The sequence below is a fragment of the Micrasema longulum genome, unplaced genomic scaffold (assembly GCF_059751315.1).
Source record: "Micrasema longulum isolate JH-2025_06_02 unplaced genomic scaffold, ASM5975131v1 h1tg000435l, whole genome shotgun sequence".
NCBI classification, from domain to species: domain Eukaryota; kingdom Metazoa; phylum Arthropoda; class Insecta; order Trichoptera; family Brachycentridae; genus Micrasema; species Micrasema longulum.
Window position 1 is genome coordinate 385,944 of NW_028277635.1, and position 25,354 is coordinate 411,297.

The 25,354-nt window shown below is 33.9% G+C and overlaps 1 protein-coding gene across 1 annotated transcript in view; it reads left to right on the forward strand.

Moving 5' to 3' along the window:
* Nucleotides 1–25,354, forward strand: part of Dhc16F (Dynein heavy chain at 16F) — a 96,665-nt gene continuing 71,311 nt past the window's right edge. Inside the window, exons 1-9 of the mRNA XM_088226499.1 lie at nucleotides 1–124; nucleotides 2,951–3,035; nucleotides 4,703–4,799; nucleotides 5,932–6,139; nucleotides 9,162–9,303; nucleotides 10,955–11,194; nucleotides 17,391–17,578; nucleotides 18,836–19,019; nucleotides 22,518–22,765. Coding sequence (XP_088082625.1) covers nucleotides 48–124; nucleotides 2,951–3,035; nucleotides 4,703–4,799; nucleotides 5,932–6,139; nucleotides 9,162–9,303; nucleotides 10,955–11,194; nucleotides 17,391–17,578; nucleotides 18,836–19,019; nucleotides 22,518–22,765 — 1,469 coding nt within the window. The 5' untranslated portion in view covers nucleotides 1–47. The remainder of the gene's footprint in view (nucleotides 125–2,950; nucleotides 3,036–4,702; nucleotides 4,800–5,931; nucleotides 6,140–9,161; nucleotides 9,304–10,954; nucleotides 11,195–17,390; nucleotides 17,579–18,835; nucleotides 19,020–22,517; nucleotides 22,766–25,354) is intronic.

Consider the following 25,354-nt stretch of genomic DNA (forward strand, 5'->3'; position numbering starts at 1 on the left):
AGTTGAACAATATAATTATTCAACAAATAAAAGGAAAATAAGCGAAAATGAGCCGATTACCGAGCATAGTTATTCCAAAAACTAATTTAAAAAATCAAACGTTAATGCAGGATTCTGATGACAAGTAAGCAATATTTTTTAAATATCAAATTGGCTGGAGAGCATAGAATTAAGAATGGTCCAGAAACCGCATACGCGCATCAAACAGAAGACGACTTAACAACTCTTCAAAGAGTAGTTCAAAGAGTAATTTTACGTTTTGACCCATTAGTTTCTTTGTAGACGTCGTTCAGTACGCAACTCCTGATTTGAATTCAACTATGCCGTGTTGTGTCGTTTTAAAGTGCAGAAATACTGCTGGGATCTTAAAGAAACAGGTTAGGATTTCGTGTGTAGTTAGCAAATGTATGTGTAAGTAGCAAATGCATTAATTACAAATTGAATTATTCTTCCATCTGTAAAATAGTCGACGAAAACAAAATAGACATTTCGTTAGTGTTGCCAGGGTAGTAATTTTTTTACCCTACTTTGCTCATCTAATGAGAGAGCTAATGAAAATTGGACCTCGTATTAAACAACGCCGTGGTGGAAATTTGACCGACATTATCTTTAAAACGTGAAATATTATTTAACATGATATAAAAATATCTGTTTAATGTGAAATAAAATTTGTTTTATATTCTAAGTTCATTAATTCAATTACTCTTATTAATTGACGCTTTGCTTATCTACTATGTTGTGTCAATCAATGTTTCCGCGTGCACAATAAAATTTTAGAGAAATTAACAGATCTCTTTTTTACCTTGCATTTGTATTATGATTATACTTTTTCCCACCGTGCAACATTACGCGGCGACTTCAAGAATGCGCGCGGCGAAAGTGGGGCATAGTGGGCGGATTTTCGGACACAGTCCGACGTATTCATATATGATTCTACGCTCCTTCCGGACTATTCTTAATTCTATGCTGGAGCGTTTTATTTGACAAGCACGTCCAAATCGTTAAAAAAAAAAGCAATGGATTCAACAGGGAAGAAGTTACATTGGAGAAGTTACTATGAGCCAAAGCTATACATTCCGCGTAATCCATAAACGGATCATAATCTCATCACTAATGGGAAAAATAATTTTAAAAAGGAATTTTTTTAAAAATATAAAAATTACCAGCTGGAATACAAAAACGTTTTTATTTAGTTCTCAAATTAAACTCTCCGTTTTTGTTGAGATTTCGACCTTCTTTTTACGTCACGCCAATATTTTTTTTATTCATCTTTAAACTGTCAGTAGGGTCGCAGTGAGTCACATCTTGCTGGAGAGTGTGATTCTATAAAATGCTGCGAACGCTCAGTTGCATTCCATCGGCAACACTATTGACTAGTCCTACTCGTTAGCGTCCACGTCGCAAACCCTGGGGAATGGGATCACACTCATAACGGTGTGATCGCAGCAGATAACGAGAGAATGAAAAGCGAGTTTCTGGCGCCTCCAAACTAGAATTAACCAGCTAAGGGAAAGTAGCCCCGACAGAAAAATCTACCATAGAAGGCAAAGGGAAACCACTCTGGTCATTTTTTCCCAGAAATCACTATGACGAATACATCCAATAAGCAGGTGCCCTGGCTGCTTGCTAAATACAAGAGTAGCACAGGACCGAGGTAGTGATCGCCAACGTCGCGTCGGGGAGCCTGACAAGGCACCGCAAGAAAAAGAATCTCCATTGTTGTGAATAAGGAGTGTGGCTTATGGAGTGATGTAGATAAAATGTGGTGTTTGTTTTATATGTGTATGGGATTAAGTATTTTTTTTATTTCTTTTCAAAAGAGGCTAAATATTATAAATAGAGGCTAAATATTATTGTAGTCAATGAGACTCAAATTTCGTTTGTAGCGGAGAGAGCTGAGTCGTTAAATAAGTCAAGATCTTACGTCTTCTCAAATTTTGAAAAATTACTAATTGCTCTTCCTAATAGAGAATTCTGAGTTTCTCGTATAAAATTTTTACCACCTATAAAGCAGGTATAAAAAGTTTTGTTTATCTAGTATTTTGTTAATTCGAGTGGGTCTCGTGGTCAGCGCGTTTGCCTACCATTCAAGAGGTCTCGGGTTCGATTCCCGACATGGTGGATATGAAATCGGTAGGCAGATGGCAGAGGGGGCCATCTGTATCTATGTTTTAGTTTTCATCAGTTTCAATTAATATTTCAGTAAATACACGCAGCAAAAAAAAAAATAGCGTCATTTAGAATGGTAATTTATTATTGAAAAGCAACACTAAAATATTTTAGTTTGGGGATTAAAGACTTGAAATTGAGGCGTATTTCAGCTCTCCTGAACATTTTTGAAAATTACAGATGGTCCCTTCTGCCATCTGACTATCGAAATATTTATTTAAAATTGTGTTTTCACACTAGAATATGTCATAGTCTCTGGACTGGTACCTGAAGCGTAACATTGATCATCTTACCTTCATGTAACAAAAATGATCAAAATACGCTGCGATTGGTGTACCAATACAGTGCCCTATGCACCATTAACTGAGGAAAGGGAATAATGATGATGTTTTTGTTAATTGGTTATAAATATTATATTAGGACAGGTATAGTAATAACAAATGACGCTTGATTTAGTAAAGGATGGAATCCGCGTACCGGCTGTTGGGAAACGCTGCTTTAGATGACTTATTTTTTTAAAGTCGGGATTTCGGGCCCCCTAGGCACAAGATGTTACACAATACGTACTTAGGTTTTTGTAAAAAGCCGTGTTGCATTACTTGAAAAAAATTAAGAGTACCGCATTTGCCAACAAAACATTTTTCAATGCAGTTGTGTTAAAACTACAACAGGAATATCGAGGTACCTACGGCAATGAATATGAATCATCTTTAGGTAGTACAAATTAATAAATAAATAAAATATGAAGTAGCAAAAGTTCGTAAATAATTTTGTTTTTCAGGTGTCAAAAGAAAATGCCGTTTCATATTCCACATCGAAAAACTCTCGAAAAAATGGATATGAAGTTTGAACTCCCTGAACCCTTGGTAATCTCATTATTATTATTTAATATTCGTGAAACCATAAATTAACGCTTTAAAATAATTAAATAAAATCATCATCACTCCACTTCCGTTCCATGCATCTTTATCGGCTGCCGGCTCCTGTGCACCCTCCCACGTCAGATTCGCGTCCCATAGTTCTGACATGAACTACCGACGAACAATCAGCAGCAGACGTCCAGAACGTCGAGAACATGATGCCCTGTAAAGAAGCCAAGCGAGGTTAAGGCTCTCGGGAAGCATCCGCAGTAAATGGACCAGCCAATCGTATCGCCTCCGCTTGATGACAGTTGTCACCGAAGTAGGAGAGTAGGTGTTATACAGGCGTTATATAGGTGGCATTTGGTTTTCACTGAGTAAATATTCGATCTCCTGACAGCCTTCATACTTTTGAATGTGGTGCCTGCTATTCCTAGCTGCACTCCCAGTTCTTTTTAAAAGCTACCAATTTCCGTAACGTAGACTCCCAGGAATTTGAAACTTTCGACCCTTTTCGATGACTTGGTTTGGCAGAGTCAGGGGGTTTTGGGCATCAAGACAAGAAGTTCTACATAGTACATGAATTTTTGTAACATTGATTTTTAAACACATGCATGCGGAGTACCTATTTAGGCTATCTGCAGTGGCCTGAAGACCCATGAATGAATCGTCAATTATAACCGCATCGTCGGCATACTCGATGTCGCAGAGTTTTTGAAAGGAGGAGACATATATTTCTCGGTCCCGGAATTGACTTCCTTAGACGATTCTTTTTTTCTATCGATTTATTTTAAATCGATAAAAAAAAGAGAATATCGAAAGAAATAAATTATTTAATTATAACAATAAAAATACATATATGGTTTAATTCAATTTTAATTTATACATTTTTAATAGTGTCCGGGTTTCGCCGTGACTGAAATCGTCAGACTGGTCTGTCTGTGGTCGGTCTGTCTGTCTGGTCCAGTCTGACGATGTTGGCCACAACGAAACCCGGCCACTAGTAAAAAATTATAAATAATGGGGGAATAAAACTATATACGTATTTTTATTATTACTATATAATTAAAATGCAGTTCCACCATGAAATGTCAGTAGAAAAACTCAATCCAATAAATCATTCAATTGCTCTTCTGCAAAAAAAAAATATTATTATTTTGCCCCCGTCTTTTTTGGAGCACTTGATTTTTTTTAAATTTTATTCAGCTGCATATAAAATTGTAATAAAATATTATACACTAACTGAAATTTTGCAGACACGTAACAATCAATCATTGTGTATTATATAGATTTACGGTGGGCTCCGTGGTGTAATGGTCAAGACGCTTGACCCACACACGGAAGGTTCCGGGTTCGATTCCCGGTGAGTACACAAAAATTAAATGTGATTTTTCTCAAGCGTGGGTGTTTTGTGATTCACCGCTGTAATTAGGCCTCCCGGCCTGTTGTGGTACAAAAATATTTTTTTTTAAATAATAAAATGTATTTCACTTATAATTATCCGGCAGCTTTTGTATAAACCTAAGCTAACATTGTAAGCTAAACAACACAAAGAATTGTAAGAGAACGAACGAGCGCATGACGTATGTTCGAGCGCATGAAACATAAATGGAAAACATCAAGCATTATATTTCAATTCCCCGTTCGCTAAAATTTTTTCAAACAAATTACAGACGGGATTTAGCCTCACACAATACAAAAGAATGAAGAAGCCTTCTGTATCAAAAAAACTAACAATTTTAGGACCTTTCGCTTCAAAAATGGGTAAAGGTTCGTACTTGTTATTTAAATATTTTTTGTATCGATAATCAAGCTTATTATTACGTCATTTTGAAAGGAAACGCGGTCTCCGTTTTCTTCATACAAATGTATTTCGGTGATTCTCCCTAAATTTAGGCACTAGAGCAACCACGCTTAATCTTTTTTTTCTTCGGGTCACATACATACACAGTTAAGTTACGCTGGCCGCTGACAATTAGCGTCGTAGCTAGGAATTGGCCAGGCGGGCGGCCGCCAGCGGCGCAACCCTCAGTGGGACGTACTTTGAAGACCCACCCTTCGTCCTACTATTCTAAACCCTTCTTTTCTCCTTCGCTTCCTAAAAAATAAGTCTTAGGGGGCGTAAAATTTAAATTTTGCCAAGGTTGTTAATGATTTTCGTGCTGGAAGAGTAATACATGTCTACAAATTTTCCAGCCCAAAAATTAAAACAAAGGGGTGAAATCCAGTCTTTTGTCTACGAACATTTGGACAAACTTAAATATTGTAAAATAAAGATAAATACGCTGTGTTATTATGACTTGCGTAATACTTACTGTACATTTATAAATATTAAAATGATGCTTGTTTAATATGTTAACTTTTGCGTATACAATTTACTGATGAAGTGTTACGATTTGTGAAATTTTGTTCGATGACTTGAATTCGGGGTTTTGTTTTTGGGTACCCGTTTTGCCTTTCCCTACGTACAAAACAGGTTTCCAAACAAAACGTTGAAAAACAAAACTTTGTTTCCCAAAGTTCTTAAAAAAATGTATTACTCAAAAATTACAATTCCTAGTTTTCTTAATCATATAGGTTTTGGTCACCGAAGAAGCATTTTTTAAAACATAATGAGTTTTTAATTAACCAAAGTTAAGAGACCCGTCTTGCTTTACCTTCCCCTGTTTTATAGAACCTTGTTAATTTTAAATTGTAAAAAAAGTTATATTTTTATTAGAGGTAGAAATTTTTTATCATTTTATGAGCGAGTCGCATTGTTGATTTTTTTTTGGTTTTATGTTGATTCCCTTTTTTCTATGTTTGTTTATTTTGTATAGTGTAGCACATCGCACTCATTTTTAAAAAGGCCAAAGCCCACTGAAGGCGTTTAAAATATATGAATGTAAAATGTTTTTTTTAGCTACTATTAAAGATACAAGTGAATACGATGCATTTCCAACCATTACTCGTCAAGAGTCTATCGTATTAAACGAGTTAAGACGAAAACCCGTGGTAGCAGATATAAGTAATGAGATAAAAAGGATGAAAGTGGCCAAAGAGTATTATTTTATATATCTGAGTTACGCCGTTCCCAAGGAATCAATTTATTTTACACCATATTGTCTTGAGTAAGATTAACGATTATATATAATTGCAGCTTATTGTGTGTGCAGATAATAAGTAGTATTCCGTATTAAAATTTGGTAAGGTAAAACACTTTTATTGGATTTCATTCTGCTTTTATTTTTTTTTAAATGTATGTGACGCGTTTCGTCTTGTTAGGACATTATCAAACTAACTTAAATATTAAACATTTAAGTATGTAAGTGAAAATTCTTGATGAAAGTTCATTGTAATTTATTATAAAGAATAAAAAACCAGTAATACCTTAATCCACAAATTTGAAATATTCAGGGACCAGTTTCATCGCTTTCGCAACATCTTCGAAGCTGGTATCTTTATTAAGTAATACAATGTATGTATTTATATAAACAAAGACGTAAGGGTAGAGAATTCAAAATTATATGATTGTGAATTAAATTTAATTATTTTTGTCTTATGGATCAATTACATTAACTAATGAGTTGACATATTTTTTTTATGTTATTTAGTTAACCCGAAACACTTTGTTAATGATCCTTAAGACAAAAATAATTTAATTTAATGTACTCTCATATAATTTTTAATTCTCTATCCTTACCTCTGTTTTCTATAAATGCATTGAAATTCTTAATAAAGATTCCAGTCTCGAAGATGTCGCAAAGGCAATGAAACCGGTCACTGGATATTCCAAATTTGTGGATCAAAGTATCACTCATCTTCTATTTTCTATAATAATTTAAACATATACAAAGTTTCTTTATACACTAACATTAATCGCTGTTTAATGAAATATGTGCATAATAATGTTAATAGTTTATTTGCACTTAAGTATTGATGATTTTTATATAGACTTAGAAAAGTAACGTAATTAAAAATCAATTAAGACATACGGAGTACATTTTATTAGGTAGATAATGGGTACATTGGGAAAGTCTTGACAAAACTAACAGCATTCCCAAATAATTTAATTAAAACCTCAGAGTGATAATGCGTGAACCTACAGAGAAGCCCTATCGCATTGTTTCATAGAACGCAAGCGGTGTTGGTTTGTTGGTTACCGACCAATTGGTGGCCATTTTGTTTTATTTGACAACCATAAACATAACGGTTCGATCGGATGCTTTTGTAGCTGTGCTTGGCTTTGTTTGTAAAAAACTTGGATATTTACGTTATAATAAATAAAAATCGACTATGGTGAATTGTAGTATGTTTAGCTGCAGCAGTAGGAGCGTCAAATGTGTTAAAGGAGTCAGTTTTCACAGGTAATTGATTTCGAGTATTTTCCCATAATTTACATTGATTTTTGGCATTTATTGTCCCGACACCCTACACGTGTATTATGTTGCTTAAAAACGTTCCTTATATCAACATATTTACTTCAGATACTATTTTTTCTCAATTTAGGGGATAAATTTGTGAATTAAAGTATGTTTACTGTTGATAATGACAGTTGGTTATGGGCAATATGTCAGGGCCGCACTAGGCATCCATATAAAGTTTGAGTCTTTATCGAGTAGAGGTCGATTAAAATTTTACTCGAAAATAGCAACGTGAACCCTGAAATCGCATATTAAATGACGTGTCCAAATTTCAGGCCGCTACGACTCGCCATTTCGGAGATGTGGCGGACAAACAAACAAATTTAACACAGGATGTTGGCTCCATGGAGTTGGTATTTATGTCTCAATAAATGTAACATAAGTATATTGGGAATAAATATTAAAAAAATCAACATACACATGTAGTGTCAGTTTTATATAATAAATATAGGCGAATTAAAGCAAAATAAATACCCAGGTACATATTTAAAAGTATATAAAATGCATATTAATATTCATTTGGCAATTTTCGACCTGAGTACGGCCCATTGTTTTGCTGCGAACTGTAGCTAACTTAATAACCAATAGTTATATAATGGTTTTCCTACGTTTTGGCTCCTCTATAGCTTAGCCCATTATTACTCTGAAATTAAAACGCTAGCATATGAAAAAATAATTTTATAAAATCTGAATGTATTTTTACCTTAGTTGACATTGACAGGTATAATTTAAAAATTATTCGTCTTTCCTCGTGTAGGGTGGGTGCTATTGTAATTGGACAAGCGATAGAAATTGCACACTTTCAATTTAATGGTTAAAAATAATTAACGTCAGAATTTATCTCCTCTATAAAACAGACACTTTGTGTGTGTTTTTTTAAAAAATGAATGTATAATGTTTATTTAGTTTTGACCATCAGATTTAGAATCTGTCCAACTACTATAGCAGTCCAATTACTATAGCACTCATGCTGTGCCTGTTCACATTTCGTTAAAATGTATATTTTTAAATATTCTTTTTTTTTTAATAATAAAATTTCGTAAAGGTAGATGTTTTTAAAAATTCGAAACAGATTAATTTTTTACATCTTGTAAATATTATCACTGTAACTCTCAGAAAAAAGAGACTAACTCTTGTGCTTGTAGAGTGACTTACACTATTGAATGTTGAGAGATTCTTTAAAATTACTTTAATAATTTATCTTTGTACTATTTTAAGAGGGTTCATTATATTGGCATATGCATCACCCCATCCTACAAAACCATATTGTAACAAAGATTGTACCATTGAGTAATAAGCTCTTTTTTTAAATTATTGATTTTTAAAATATTCCTTCATCTAATAAATATGTATTTATATTTTCTATTTCGTTTAACTAATATGGTCTTTCCATTTTAAGTTTTGGTCTATGTATACATCAAGATATTTAATTTTATCTGTTGTATCAAGTACTGAACATGTTAGATCGCAGTTAGTTCTGTAACAATTGCTTTGGTGAATAATTATTTTTACTACTGAATCTAATTTTGTTTTGTTAATAAAAAAAGGGAATTAAAAAAAATTATACATATAAGGTTTTATTTTTAAATATTCTTCCATTTTTGATTGCATTATGTGTCCCAACTCTCAAATAAACTCTGGGTTTGTAGTCTCACGGAGTTTGGGGATATGTTACATAATTATTTATGAGCTGTGTAAATAATAAATCACAAATATTTCATTTTTACAGGATTGTAAATTATCAAGCACTAAATATACAAAACTATATGACAATGAGTCCATATGGTGTGACCCATTATACAAAGGAGCAAGTATTTACACACTTACGCCTTTGGGAATATGAATATAACATGTTTTGCAGTTTAAAAGAGGTAATGAAACATATAATGTTTATTCTCTGATATTTTATTCAGCTAAAAATTTTGAATACGGATATCGAGCGAAGATACATTATGTTTGCCTTGTTCTGTCGTTGTGTGGTGGTTGACGCCTTCTTTAGCCATTCTTGAGGTCCTAGGTTTGATTCCTGGCGGGGTGGACATGAAATATTGATTAAGGTTGTTTGAACTGCTATATTTCTTTGTTCCTAGACTGACACCTGAAACGTAAAACTGACCACCTTAACGTCACGTAACAGATAACCAAAATGTGCTACATTTGGTTGCATTTAGCTTACAGATAATTACGGTGATGATTTTGATCAGAAGAAAATTACTTCATTCTAAAGGGAATTTTCTTGTGGGATCCAACCACCATGTCTTTGTAGTTATATTCAGAAATAATGGACCGGGTTGCGGTCACGTGGCTAGTGTCGTGGATTCACAGAACAGAAGTTCGAGGGTCGAACTTTGCTCTGTCACTGCTTGATTCATTATCGAACGGTGATTTATTTGTAACTCTTTTTTTTTTTGTAATTTTTGTAAATTATATGATCTCAAATATTTTTACTATTACTACTCCAGCATCACGCCATTTCCTTGTAAGAGTAGACAGAGAATGGAATATTACGTACATTCTTAGCTGCTTCCGCATTCATACATCTTGTCACATGCCCTTTTATTGTGTCTACTTTTGACATGACAAGATTTAAGATTTCGGTTTATCTGATCATGCCACGTCTTTCTTGGTCGTTTTCGTCATATGCTACCATTATTTTTTGCCATGTATATATCTGTTTTACTTTTCCATAAAAATCAATAAATTTTATCGGGCCGGGTAGATTTTTCATGTGGCGTAAAAACAGTCAAAGGGTATTAAACGCTCGAACGCACAGTACGCATGCGCGGTTAAATACTTCTTTGGCATTTTGTAAAGAATGTCAATTTAGGACTGTTCCATATCAGACTACTAAAAATGCGAATGAATTTTAGTGAATATTAGTATATAGCCACTCACCGATTTTCAGTGCCTACCAGTTTCGAGACCTACCCGTCTTTTCGTCAAGAGACCTACTACACACTGCCAATAAAATACTGAAACACATTTTCACCTTTACCATCACCGCTGTTATACATATATAGTATTTATGAAATTATATATAAATTACATGCAGAGTTATAGGGGGATGCAATCACCAGCGCGTCTGGACATGCACTAAAAATAAGGTTAATTATTGTGTGATAATTCTCCAACAAACATGTATATTTTCGTTAATACTATGCAAACAGCAGTGATGGTAAAAGTGTATTTTAGTATTATAATGTTGGTATAGTGAGTGTCCTGACGAAGAGACGGATATTTCTCGAAGCCGGTAGATATAAAAAGTCAGTAAATGGTTACTAACATTTGTGAAAAGTTTGACCACAAAGTTAATGCTTCCAACATAATTTTAAAATTAACAAATTACAGGGATACAGAACATTTTAGAGAAGGGAATATGGAAGTCGAGGCATTTACAAGGCTTATCATCTGTCATTGGCTGGTTTTAGTGGATACTTTACAGTATTTTTTCTGCAATAATTTGGATAAACTCAAAATATTGTAATATATTTTATAATAAAAATGTTATTGTTTGTTTTTTAGATTAAGTTTTTTAAGCTTTTTAGAATGTGGAAAGCTTTCTATTTATGGAGAAAAACAATAGTGTATAAAAAGTATACTGCCAGTCGGAAAAAGCTACAAAAAAACCTTTTTTCTTTAAATTTTGTATTTGGGCGATGTTTGTTGCAATTGCAAGACAGAAGTTGGATCGTTTATCAAGAAAATTTGGCTGAATTAACCATACACGAAGATTCTCCACTTTACTATTTTATAGAAAACCAGGTAAAATACTTACATTTTATTTAATTTATTTTAACATCAATAGTGGGGCTACAGCCCGCTGTAGGCGCTGGCCTCTTCCAGAACCTGTCTCCATTTCTCCCTGCACCCTAAGGCTCTTCTTCAGTTCGTCAGTCCATTGTCCACAGTCCAAATTGGTGCAATGTTGGGTTCACCATACAAAACAATTCGCACCTTTAAAACGAAAACGACTAAACTCAAATAAACCTTAAAATGAGTCTTTCTGTATTAAAAAAAATGCAACATTCGGATGGGAATAGGACAAAATCGTTACATCGGTCTCTTTGTTACTCACAGAATTTAAGCTTCGTGTCAGTACGGAAGCGACGCTATTAGTCTTGTGTTTATATTGCTATGTGAAGGAAGCAACGCAGATAAATATGTATTCCGATACAAATGGAGACTTTACCTTACTAAAAAAAATATTAAAACGACCAATATATCTTTGTGATTGTTTCGATCCGACTGACCGATAATCTTAGTGACTTATTTAAGTTTATGTCATTTCGTGAACAAATAAAAACATGTATTTTGTATATATATTGACCTGATGTGACCTAATAAAAATTATGTTATTATCGTATTTATGAAAGTGCTTTTTTTTTTGTTTTTTTCAATCGAATAATGACCCATTAAATAGATGTCTTGTTTAAACTTATAATAATTTATATTTATAACGCTTCTTTTAAATAAATTAATAGCTGAACGCCTTCAGTATAATTTTTATCTAAAATTTTGATCCTTACTTTAAAAAATACGAAACAATCGACGAAAGAATACGAAGGTGTCACAATTTACATTCTTCTTTTGCAGTTTCCTCAAAAGTTGATTTTTCGGGTTGAGTCGTTTTCGTCCTAAGGGTGCGAATTCATGATTAACCCGTCTCCTCCACACTAAATATTTTGGATTACAGCAAAAAATGTTTTCGTCAATTTTTTTCTTTTAAACACTAATTACAATAAAAACATTATGATGATCCTATTGGTAAACATAGAGACTCCAATTTACATTAAAACGCAACCGGGCAGCGTTACAAGTTACAATACTACCGCATTCCTTCCGTGCGCCATGAACGTTAACCTAAAGAGTACCTACGTATGTACTTTGTGTCTTTTTTTTTCATGTACGTAGTGCCAAACCCAGTGGAGATAAGTCCGCTTTGTGTAGTAACTGACACGTTCGCCTACCATGATGAAGATCTCGGGTTCGATTCCCGGGATGTTCGAAACGAAATATTTATTTGTTGGTTTTGCCCCGCAGTATTTTATTGCTCCTGTACTGCCATTGGAATTGTAGGACTGACTATCTCTCATTTATGCAATACATAAACGAGATACGTTACTTGAGTATGTCCAAATGTTTGTAGACAGGCTGGATTTCCTCCTTAGGGCTTTTTTTAAAAAAATAAATTTCATAAACGGTACATGTTTATTTTAGTCCATACAAATCGACTTTTATACATCTAGTAAATGTTATAACTGTAACTCTACAAAAAAAAACGAACTCTTGTGCTTGGAAAGTGACTTAGGGCCGGTTGCATCGACAAAAGTTAAGTTTAAGTCAGGGCTAAAGTCAAATAAAAGTTACTTTTATGTCAAAATGCGTTGCATCAAAAAAATTTAACTAAATATTTACAAAAAAGTTACTTTTATTTGACCGGCCGCTAGGGGGCCGCTTACAGTTAAGTTTAAAGTTAAATGCGATCTGCCATCTGTCAAAAAAGCGTCGTGAGTGTTGAAATCCAATGATCGATCTGTGAAAAGTTGCACAAAATGTCAATTTTATCTGATTTTTCGTCTTCCGATGACGAATTTATCATCGAGTATATTCTAACCCGAAAAAAAAAACTGTTCAAACCACAAACGGACCTTTTTTTTTGGGAATAGTCCGACTTTATCGCAATATTTCGAATGTCAAAAAAGTGAAGAACTATTAATTATTTGAATGTTTAATTGTTAATTATTTTTCAAAACACGGGACTTGATCATCAGCGGGCGTGGTGTAAAATAAATCTAAATCATCACTGTATTGAAAAGCTGTTTATTTATTTTTAAATGGAGCTAGATTGAGCTCAGCTAACTCTTTCTGGGCATTTAAGGCTGCCATAGTTGTTGGGCAACTGTCATTTTTTTGCTCTATTTCTAGAGTAAAAAGTTCTTCATTTTGTTTTAGCTTTTGCTCTTTTAATTTTTTATCTAGTTCAAAAAGGACGATGTCCCTTTTGTTCTTTTCTTCTCCGAATGCGCAGTGTTGCTTCGCCCTTTCGCACACACCGAAAATTGGAACGAAATTTAAACGTTTGTGCCCAAAGACGCGTCGCGGGGTATGTGTATTGCTACATGTAAATAAACAAGTACGTGCTTGCGCAAAAATCCCAACAATTTTTAGGGGGAAACTTAAACCTTTACAGTGGCAACATTCTTAACTTTAACTTAACTAAAATAATGTTGATGCAACGGAATTTTTCAGTTACCAGATTTTGAGCCTTAACCCTTATACTGCTAAACAACGATATATCGTTGTTGTTAATCCCTATCATAAAGTTCTAACTAGACTGATGCCGACGTCATAATCCCCAAAAGGGTAAATGAATTCGGGAACTGCTTGTTGCACTTAACCGTCAGTGGTATAAAACATTTTCAAAACATACAAATTACTTATTCGACGGGTTATTTTTTAGTTTCGTACCTATTTCAGGCCTACGGAAAATTTTCTACAAAAAATGTTTTCTTACGCGCAGTAAAAATTTAAGCATTAAACTGTACGGCAAAGTTTCTTGAAAATGAATAAAAAATCATTAAAAATATTTTAATGAAAACGAACAACTTTGAACGACGTCACTTGTTCATATGGATCAATCAATGATAAGAGGGTTGTGTAAGATTTCCGGTTTGCTAATCGTCAATGGACCAATCAACAGAACTAACCGAGAAGAAGCGGAAAAGAACTTGCGACGTCACACGCGGATTAATGTCAGAAATACAAAACTTTAAGAGATCGTAGCGCTGATAGTACGATACATAAAAATTGAGAAAAAAAAGCTTTGTCTATTAACATTTTTTTTTTTTAAACCCTAAACATCTTCATTATAAATTTACTTGTGATGCTTAAATTCGCAGTTTTTTTAAGAAAAGAGAAACGACTAAACACAGGAAACTTCTAGCTAGTCGGGACCTGAAACAGTGAACTTTTTTACATTCCAAAAACAGTGAAATAAAAAATAAATCAATGTTAATAGTTAGATTTTTAATCACCTTTATGATATTTGAGGAAAATAATTATGTTTGGTGTTTCCCCGCTATTAAACCCGATTCAGTGATTACGAAAATATTGATGTACTTCCGTAATGAATAACTAATTGAATACTTTACCTTTAATATAATAACTCTTTTCTAGTGAGGTCCCTATATCACCGGAAAACATTATAATTAAGAATATAAACAAATAAGTAAAGAGCCATAAAACATACAAATAATTCACCATGGAACCTAATGATTGTCAATTAGGACGTTTGAATATTTAAAAAATCATTTGTAAATTTATTATAATGGGTACCCGCAGTAATGGGAAATCAAAATGTTTTAACTGTTCATTAGGTAGTAATTATTACTCTACTAACAAAACGTAATTATTACTAAACAAACTCTATTCTACAAACTATTCTACAAACAAAACGTACATGAGGTATATCAGCTCGATATTGATCCAAAAATACTTCAGAAAAAGCTTCTTCGATTTTGTGCTCTTCGTAAGAGTCATCTTATAAATTATTATCACTATCACTTAAAAAAATATCGTTATTGCCTTATTCACTTTCGGAATAGGTTGAGCTGCTAAGCCTCCGAGTTTCTCGGCAAAGTACTATTATTTCTTTATCACTTTCACTATCCGTTATCATTTGGAATGATATATTTTGTAAATTTATTCATAATAAAAAGGACGCTTTGCAGAACTAAATTGTTAGTTAGAGTAACAAAGTAAGATTAAAAATATATATAAATGTAAAAAATATGTAATTTACCTCAGCTGTTTGTAATTTCGGCAACTGTTGTCTATCTCGCCCAATCCATTATGCGTGAACTAGCTTTTAGTGAAACGGAATATTTTTCTTAGAAGAGATATCAATTTGTGAGACAGTTGTACAAAAATATATTTTTTTTTAATTAAAATTATATTATAACAACTACCAAGAAATAATATCACTTCTTAGTACATTTACCGGTTACCTTTAAGTTTCAATCTAAATAACTCCCTACAAACATTTGGACATACTCAAAATATTGTTGATTAAAATAACTTGCATAAAAAATTTAAAGTAATTTTAGGCATTACCTAGGAGGTGAAATAATTTATCCAGATGAAACTCACTGGCATCAATAAAGGTTTCAGCACTTTTAGTTTGGAAAAGTCAACAGATGGAAGAGTTGAGATAATGTAAAAATAATCATGAATGTGGATGTATAAACATACCCAGAATAGTAAATATTTTGCAGTGTGTAAAAGTGGTCATTGAAACCAGCTAATGAAAGATCATAAGTCCTGTAAATGCCTATACTTCCATATTCCTTTGGCAAAAATGTTTTCCCTCTCTGTTGCAACAAATTTCAAGATATATTTTACTCAATTTTTATTTAGACGCATTGATGGAAGTGGTAGGTTTGATAATATATAACAGAGCACTTTGCCCCGCAATCAACAAAAAAACTATCATAATTATTTCGTTTCAATAATAACAATGCGCCTTGAGATTGCAGTACGAGATCAGTTTTGTTTGTTTTTATTTTCAATTAAGAAAGGGTTTACAACCGCTGTACGAAAATTGTCTGTTTGCGGCACGAATCGTCTATCTTGCTCACTCCATTGGCCTTGAATTAGATATTTATGAAATGGAAGATTTTTCTTGGAATTGCTATTAATTGATAAAACAGTAGTGTGTTTGGAAAACAACGTATTCGATAAAATATTTTTTAAATGTATAAATAAGAGGGTTTCTGATTAGATTCTTGAAAAACTGCGTAGCAGCGTAAGGGTTAACTAAGTTTAAATATTTAACTTTAAACTAAATTTATACCAACTTTGATGCAACCGGCCCTTACACTGTTATAGTTGTTTATTCATTAGAGTTTATTAGTTTATTTATTTCTAAATATGTTGCAACAAAGAAGGGAAACATTTTTAGGAAGGGATCTAAATATCTCCCTAGGGAGAAAATCCAGCCTGTCTTCAAACATTTGGACATACTCAAAACATTGTAGATTAAACATCATCATTCTTTAACCACACCTAATGGTGCATAAGGCACTGTATCGGTACACAAATTTTAGCGTATCTTAATCATTTTTGTTACACGTAGGTAAGATGATAAGTCTTACGTGTCAAGTACCAGTCCAGGGACTATGAAATATATTAGTGCAAAAAAATCCTCTTAAATAAATATTTCATGTCAACCATGTCGGAAATCAAACCAAGATCTTTTGTATGGTAGGCAAATGCGCTGACCATTACACCACTAGGCCGACTAATACACCACTTGGCCGACGTTGATTAAACTAACTGATAAAAGAAGACGCACAAAAAATGAAAAATTGTTTTTGGGCTTTGCCAAGTATTGGTAAATTGGTTCAGCCGGATGAATCTCACCTACATGATAAAGGTTTCAGCTCTTTTACTTTACAAAAGTCAACAGATGGAAGAGTTCAGGAAATGTGGATGTTTAAACATGGGGAGAATGGTGAATGCCACTTAAACCAGCCAACGGCAGGTCATAAGTCTTGTAAATTCCTGGACTTCTATATTCCCTTCTCGAAAATGTTTTCCCTCTCTGTAGCAACAAATTCAGAGATACGTTGCATCTTGTGTACCAACGCAGTGCTCTCTGCACCATCAGGTGCGAATAAGGAATACGAAGAGTGCCGAGACCATGTTGAGCTTCATATTAGTTCAAATACACATGACAAGTATACTTCAGTATAAGAGTATAGATTGAAAATAAGAATTTTTAAATATTTCCATCATGTTTTGTAGCGGTTAGCGCGTCTGAACAAAAAGGAAAATCTGGCACTCGGAGCAGGAGACGCTGCGCTTCAGTTAGTTCACCTCATTGCCGCTTGCACCATTTGGTGTGAATAAGGGGAAATGGATAACTTTTGAAAATCAATCATGAAAAATTTATTTGCAGACAGAAAGATTGGAGAGAGTAAATAACATCCTCACAGATTTTAATTCGTTTGTATTAAAATCAATGAAGAAAACATGTTATACTGCATTGAAGCTATATGGATTTGATATTAATGATGATACAGAGTTTCTGAGGATGACCTACACCGATAAAGCTAAAAAAAGGGACTTTTGCGCTAGGATTGGGTGGTATGTTATTACATGTATTAAAATAGCAATACTCGTCGTATATTGCCTTCGGCCTTTCCGAAACTTCCAGATGTAGGTCCTGCAGTGCAAATGAGGAAATACCTGTACGCATTCTATGTTGATGTGATGCTTTACATCATAAAAGGAGCCTCATCCTCGGGGGACCACTGGTTAAACCTGAGGATGTTAAAGAGCTCGCCCCCTACCCAATTGCACCATACCTTACGGATCTGGGCTCGGAGGGGGAGATTTAGCAAAATGTATACTCTCGCCTTCCACACAGTAGCCCGGCTCTTTGTAGACCTGGGCTTGGAGGGCGAGAGCTATTCGGGGGGACCCGTCATAATAGATCTTCACAGGTCGCAGTGACGTCAGGAGCTTGCATGGCACTGACCCCCACCGCTAAGAATAAGAATATTGCCTTCGGGTAATTTTATTTTCAAAAGTTAGATGTTTGTGTTTAAATGACCTCATTATTCATTTTTATTTTACCCTATTGGCCGGTTTCAGTGATCAATTGGTCGGAATTGCTGTATATTTATTTATCAACCTTTTTTTTGTTTACATTTGTTACATTTTTAATTACATAATAAATCACTTTATTTATAAAAACAAAAAAATCCCACATGGGCATGGCTTGTGCGTGGGTAAATTAAATTTATAATACGAAATGTCTAGTGTAGATTCATTTATAAAACAAATAAAATAAAAATTTTAAGTTTCATTCTGGGTTTTTTTAAATAATATGAGTATTTTGAAAATACCAAGACTTTACTATTTCTTTTTTAAAGAGGTTCTCCGTGTCCATTTTATTTAATTTATTGACCCTTCGTTGAGGTAGGTTAATAAATAAAATAAACATTTAATATCATTACAATCTAAGCGAAATTCTCGTAATAGGTATTCTTGTCATTAGAATTGGGTACTTAATATCTAAAACAAATACGATTTTTGAGAAAAAACATTTTTTTCGTGGCCCCAAGATTCATCTGGCTGATCTATAATATTTTACCTTCCAGCTTACGCCTGAAATTTTTCTATTTTATACTTCTTATATTAGTTAGTTTAATCAATAATATATTGAGTATGGTCTAATGATCGTAGACAAGAGATGGGAGGGTAGAGGAAATGTGCATGTTCCTAGACCCTGTAAATGTCAAGAATTCCATATCCTTTCTCAAAAATTTTTTCCCTCTTTGTTGCAATAAAGTTAAATATCAGTATTGATTTAATCAATAATTGTCATATTTTTTTTAGTTTCATAACACTTGTTGATTATATAACTATCCATATGCTACATTGTCTTATGAAAAGATCTTATGCAACTTTGAAGAGGATGTTGGATATGCATTATGAAAGTATTCCTTCTGAAGATTTACTTCATGATAAAGATATTGATACTATATTGGAGGAAGTTCCTCGCGAAAGTGATACGGCAAAGGTTTTGTTTTTGTATACCTATTAATAATAATATGTTCTATGCATTCTTCTGTTTTGGGCTCAGAGTAATAATGCGTAACCTAGAAAAAAGCCCTATCACTACGTTTCATAGAACGCAAGCGATGTTAGTTTGTTAGTGGTCATTTTGTTTTATTTGATAACATAAACATAACGGTTCGATATGATGCTTTTGTAGCTGTGCTTGGCTTTGTTTGTAAATAACTTGGATATTTACGTTACAATAAATAAAAATCGACTATGGTGAATTGCAGTATGTTTGGTTGCAGCAGTAGGAGCGTCAAAGGTGTTAAAGGAGTCAGTTTTCACCGGTAATTGATTTCGAATATTTTCCCATAATTTACATTGATTTTTGGCATTTATTGTCCCGACACCCTACACGTGTATTATGTTGCTTAAAAACGTTCCTTATATCAACATATTTACTTCAGATACTATTTTTTCTCAATTTAAGGGATACGTTTGTAAATTAAAGTATGTTTACTGTTGATAATGACAGTTGTTATGGGCAATATGTCAGTGCCGCACTAGGCATCCATATAAAGTTTGAGTTTTTATCGAGTAGAGGTCGATTCAAATTCTACTCGAAAATAGCAATGTTAACCTTGAAAATTGCATTTAAAATGACGTGTCCAAATTTCAGGCCGCTGCAACTCGCCATTTCGGAGATGTGCCGTCACATCATCACATCAGTCATGTGTTTAGTTTGTTTGTTTGTCCGTACAAACAAACAAACTAAACACATGACTTTTGTTCAATGGAGTTGGGATTTATGTCTCAATAAATGTAACATAAATATATTGTGAATAAAATGAATTAATAAATAAACACAAACATGTATTTTCAGTTTTATAAAATAAATATGGGCGAATTATAAAAAAATAGATTGGAATAACCCGGCAATGGTAAATACACAGGTACATATTTAAAAGTAATTACAATGCAAATAAATATCCATTTGGCAATTCTCGACCTGAGTACGGCCCATTGTTTTGCTGGAAACTGTAGCTAACTTAATACCCAATAGTCATATAATGGTTTTCCTACGTTTGGGCTCCTCTTTAGGTTACGCATTATTACTCTGGAGGTTCTGGGTCATATTCATTTCAAGGCTTAAGCCATTAATATAAACATCACACCTATGAAACTGCCTTTTTGTTAAGAGAAATTAAACTACTTGGTTTGTAAAAAAAATATATCTTCCATTCAATATAGTTTTGCCATTTTTTGCTGTCAAAGTCCCGTGGGCAGGAGTCAACAGATGCTACGAAGGCATTTTTCACCTCTTCCGAGCTCATTTTTTTAGTTAGTTATTTTTTTTAAGTTATCCAAATGTCTAAAAAATTGGTAATTCGTCGAAGCAAGGTGCGGTGATTATGGTCAGTGACCAAGAGTCTCCAGCTTCAGCTCTTGCAGCTAAGAGACAGTCTGCTGAGAAGCGTGCGGCCGAGCGTTTTCGTGAAGTATCAGTGCGATGAGCGATTGACCAGCTTCGGTAGTTTTACTGCAAAAACTGTAGGAAGGATCAGTTGCAATCAAACTCAAATTTATGATAATTGAATAAAAAAATATTCCATTTTTTATTTTAGATCCCCATTTGCAATTAACACTCATTCCTTTATAAGGTTTTTTATGTATCCTTTATTTTTATTCATGTTATACACGACACCTCGCCGTGCATATAGTTGAACTGTAGATAGGAGGTGGGTCTGGAGCTGCTATTTGACCGGCTATCGGGTGATAGCTTTCTTCAGGCTGAGGCTTCAGTTTTCTTCTTCAGAAGGGCAGGCGGTGACATCGAAGGCGGAGAGGGCGTAGATATAATAAAAATGCAGTTTGGTTATACACTATACACACTTTATTCAATAAAAAGGCAGAGGTTCTATTAAGAAATTTGTACCGTGCCGCAGTCGGGCACGGTACGAGACAGCATACATAGGCCGCAAGGGAGAGCGAGAAGGGGTCGGACTTTCCCGGCTTACGCCGTAGCACGCTCTCCTATTGGCTGGACAATTTCATATATTGTTTTTACACTTATGCTTATAAGATGAAATAACTCCCTCGAGATGAGTTTTACATATAAAAGGAGTATGTAGGCCTCTTCCCCGTATCTTATTTAATGTAGAAATGATACAGGGAAAGGTCCTACATACTGAGAAAAAGGGTGACATGAGTTTTAAAGGATTTGACAGAGTCTGATTCCCCGCAATCTGATACAAATATGTGGCTAGGGTCTCGATATTCTAACTTCTGCCCCTGCGAGTTACATAATTAACGGTCTTTATTTAAGGGGCAGCTAGTTAGATTACAAATCGAGACTCCTAGCCGAAAATAGACAGAAAAACATGACATTCAAATATTAACATAAAAACACTGGCACCGCACACTCTCGTCCGAGCGCCATTCGTCGCCCTAGCGGCCACTCGGGAAGCTTCAGTCGCGGCCGGGGGTTCGACCGTCTCTCCGTGGTCATTCCCACCATTTTCCCCGTGCAGCTACCATCTTCGCCTGGGCGCCCGCAAAAGGGCCGCTCGGCTTGGTGTCGGTGCCTAATGTTTGGCGCTCGTTCGCCGCGTCACAGGCCGCGTTGTACGTTGCATTATCGCACGCGCGGCGATGTCCGATACACATGTGTACTTTTATAATTCAATAAATAAATGAAATAATAAATAAGTGTCCAAGCGGGTAAAGAATACAGTTATGAGTGTGAAATGGAACCAGGACCCCGGACGAGTGTTTTCGACTCGATTGCCACTCTCAAGCAAAAACTCAATATTAATGAATCGAGAGGTGATAAGTTCGCCTCGTAGTTTAGTGGTTGGCTCGTTAGTCTACCGATTTTGAGGTTCCAGATTAGGTTCCTGGTAGGGTAAATGTGAAGTATCGGTTTTCTAGGTGGTTCTACAATGAAATATTTAATTGTTCCTGCTCTGGCATCTAAACCTTCCTTCCTCCATGTTAGAAACTAACTTTCCATGGAACAAAACTGATCAAGATACGCTGCAATGAGGAAGTTCAGTGGCTTTTATATATTTTTAAAATTATTAATAGACTATCAACCAAGACAAAATTAAAAAAATATTATTCAGTACATTTTATTATCAGCGCAGCGGTATGATTTTTAAAGTTTTGTAATTTTAAATTCTGGAAGTGAGTTCTCCTGATTGGTGAATTGGCTTTCCGTAAACCGGAAATCTACCACAACCCTTTAACATTGGTTGATTTGGAAGAATTAGTGACGTCGTTCAATGTTGTTCGTTTTTATTAAAAACATTTATTTTTTTTCATTCATTTTCAAGAAACTCTGCCGGAGGTACAATTAAATGCTTTAATTTTTACCGCGCGTGAAAAAACAGTTTTTGCATCCAATTTTCCGTAGCACTAAACTTCCGCATTAGAATTCCAATGCAGTGCCCTATGCACCGCTGAATTCGAATAGCGAAACGGTAATGACTTGTCAATTATTTATTTTATTTAACAGTGGCCACTCTTACAAGTAGAGCTGTCTATTTCGAATGATTTTTCGCCCATATTGACCCCTCCATCCACCGAGACCATTGAAATATTTACAAAAATCATAAACCTATGGGACTCGACCTTATACAGAATGAAAAGATTTCAACTTGAAGATTGCTTCGTTCACTATTACGAACAATCTGGTGTCGACGATATAAACGTTGTGCTCATTTTAAATCTGCAAGCATTCATTTTAAACCAAGATACAGACATGTTATCTGACAGAGAGTTCTTAATCAACTTTTTTCCCGGTGGATATGACGCCATTGGTTTATTTTTGAGAAGATTTGAACCTATTTGGCATATGTTTAAAGAAGATATTGAAACTGATGTGGAATTATTAAGAACCGAAAGAGATTTGGCAGTTCTGAAGAGCTACTGTGTTCGGTATCGCGATGAAATAAAAAGAAATGAAAGGATTTCGTCTTATCAGACTTTGGGAGTTTTCTTTATCTGCGTAATACCGATGAAAAATACAATCATCGCTCAACCCGCTAGACTGTTTGATATCTTGGCATATGAAACACCCAGGTATGCACATATACATACAGGTGTTCTTTAAACCCTGTCACATCCAAAACCACGATGATCAGTATGGGCAAGAAGACATATAGGCATATTTAAAAACATATTTAGAACGAAGAAATTTTGTAAAAATAAAATATTAAAAAGAACAAATGGTTGCTTACTTTTGCAGGGGACAAGCGAGGGGGGCGCGGCCGTGTATATAACGGTTTGTCAGACTCCCCCCTCTCCCCTTCTCGTTTCTCCCCTGCAGAAATTACCAACCATTGGTTTTTTTAATATTTTTTTTTTTTTAATTTTATTCGTTTTAAAAATATATTTTAATGTGCCAATATGTCTTCTTGCTAACACTGATCATCGTGCTTTCGGATTATGACAGGGTTTAAAGAACATCTTGTGTTGATATATTTTTTTCTACATTAAACGCCCATAGAGCTTTTACAGTACGAATTTGCATAATACATAATACGTAATAAAGTTTATAAACAAAAATAGGAAGCAGTTGAGTACAAAGGTTAAAAAATTAAGTTGATAAAAACATATTTTTAATTGAATCGGCATTCACTTCGTAACACTTCATTATAAATTATTATGAAAATAAATACTTAAACTTAAATTAAAAATAATCAAACTTTGTTGTGTTCTTGTAAAAGAATAAATAGTGTAACACTAATAACTAAGTTTTATTTTCATAATAATTTTAATTGATAAAAACATGTTTAAGAAGATATAGTAGAAGTAATTCAAAAGTTTGTAATTTATTAAGTTTGTAATTAAAAACAAAGTGTAATTTAATATATCTGAAAGAATAAAGAAAAAAAAAGATATTAAAAGCACATACACATATTTATATAAACAAATATTACAGAAAGGTTTTTTTTTATTTTTATATACGCCTCCACTCGTTTGCGAGTGATTTTGGTACAGAAAGGTTATTTCATCACTTTAATAATTTAGTAGCAAGAGAGTGACTAATTTAAACATTGATTTAACTAGCGACTTATTACATTGTACTTGACATAATTTTTTATTTAATTAAAGCAGACAAGTATTAAATATATCAAAAAGAGGGTTAAATTTATTAACATATATGCCTATTCATTAAGCATATTTTTTCACGCAAATGCGATAAATCATTCATAATAATTATACAATCAAGTGTTGAAAAATTAAACAGACAGTGCAGTGCTCCGCAACCGGTGTGCCACGGCAGACTGGTGTGCCTTGAGCCGATTCAGGTGTGACGCAGTCAAATTAGACAATATTCCCACTATTGCAATTAATTCATTAATTATCCAATTCATTCTAAAGTCTACGGAGGTACCGTCTCTGCGAATTCTAGAGAAATTTATAGTATAAGGAAATATCACACACTACGAATGCCGATAAAAATATATGAAATAGATTTAGAAAAATAATTGTATTTTCAAAATCAATACGGATATTGTGGAGAAATGATTTCATACATGAATGTACAAAAGAAATTTAATAATAAATACGTTGCTAGAAAAATGCAACGTGTTTGGCTTTGGTTGTTGTGACGTCAAGATTCGTGATGATGTTCTCAACAAATTTCAATGGCCGGGAACAAATAACCATGAATTGTGACGTATTATTAGGGGCGTGGCCAATGCAATCACTGTTTTTGCAGGAATACTAAATTATAATTTTTTTTTTTTCATGCTATTAATACTAATAAGTCGTAAAAAAAAATATTTTACTCGACAGTATTTCCTAGACCCTTATTACTATAAAATTGTAAAAAGAAAAAAAAGTTATATTTCCCTATTGAGCAATAGCGGGACATTAAAGCTTTATTTTGTCGAAGTTCCATTATATGTTTTCAGGGTTTCCGTAAAGAATGAATATCCTCGCATTTCCAACAAAACCATCCTAATGCAAGTATCATTTTTGATGACATATTTATACGAGAAAAGTTTTTCAACGCTTGTATTTATTGAAAATGATAAGCGGTCATGCTTAAGAGGACTTTTTTCTTTTTAAAAATAAATAAATATTGGCGTTTTTATAATGTACCCAAATATTTCAATTTGGTGGCCATTTTCAACGAGTTGTAAATAACTCACTATTAGAAAATGTAAATTAAGTTGGGGTAGAGCGGGGTTCGAACCTCGGACTTCTGATCCGTGAATCCGCAATACTAGCCACGGGACCACAACCCGACTTGACCAATAACTTCGAGTTGCGCTGTCAAATATAGAGCCATATATGAAACTTTTGTGTCCATTGAAACAAGCGCAGGGATAAAATTAATCA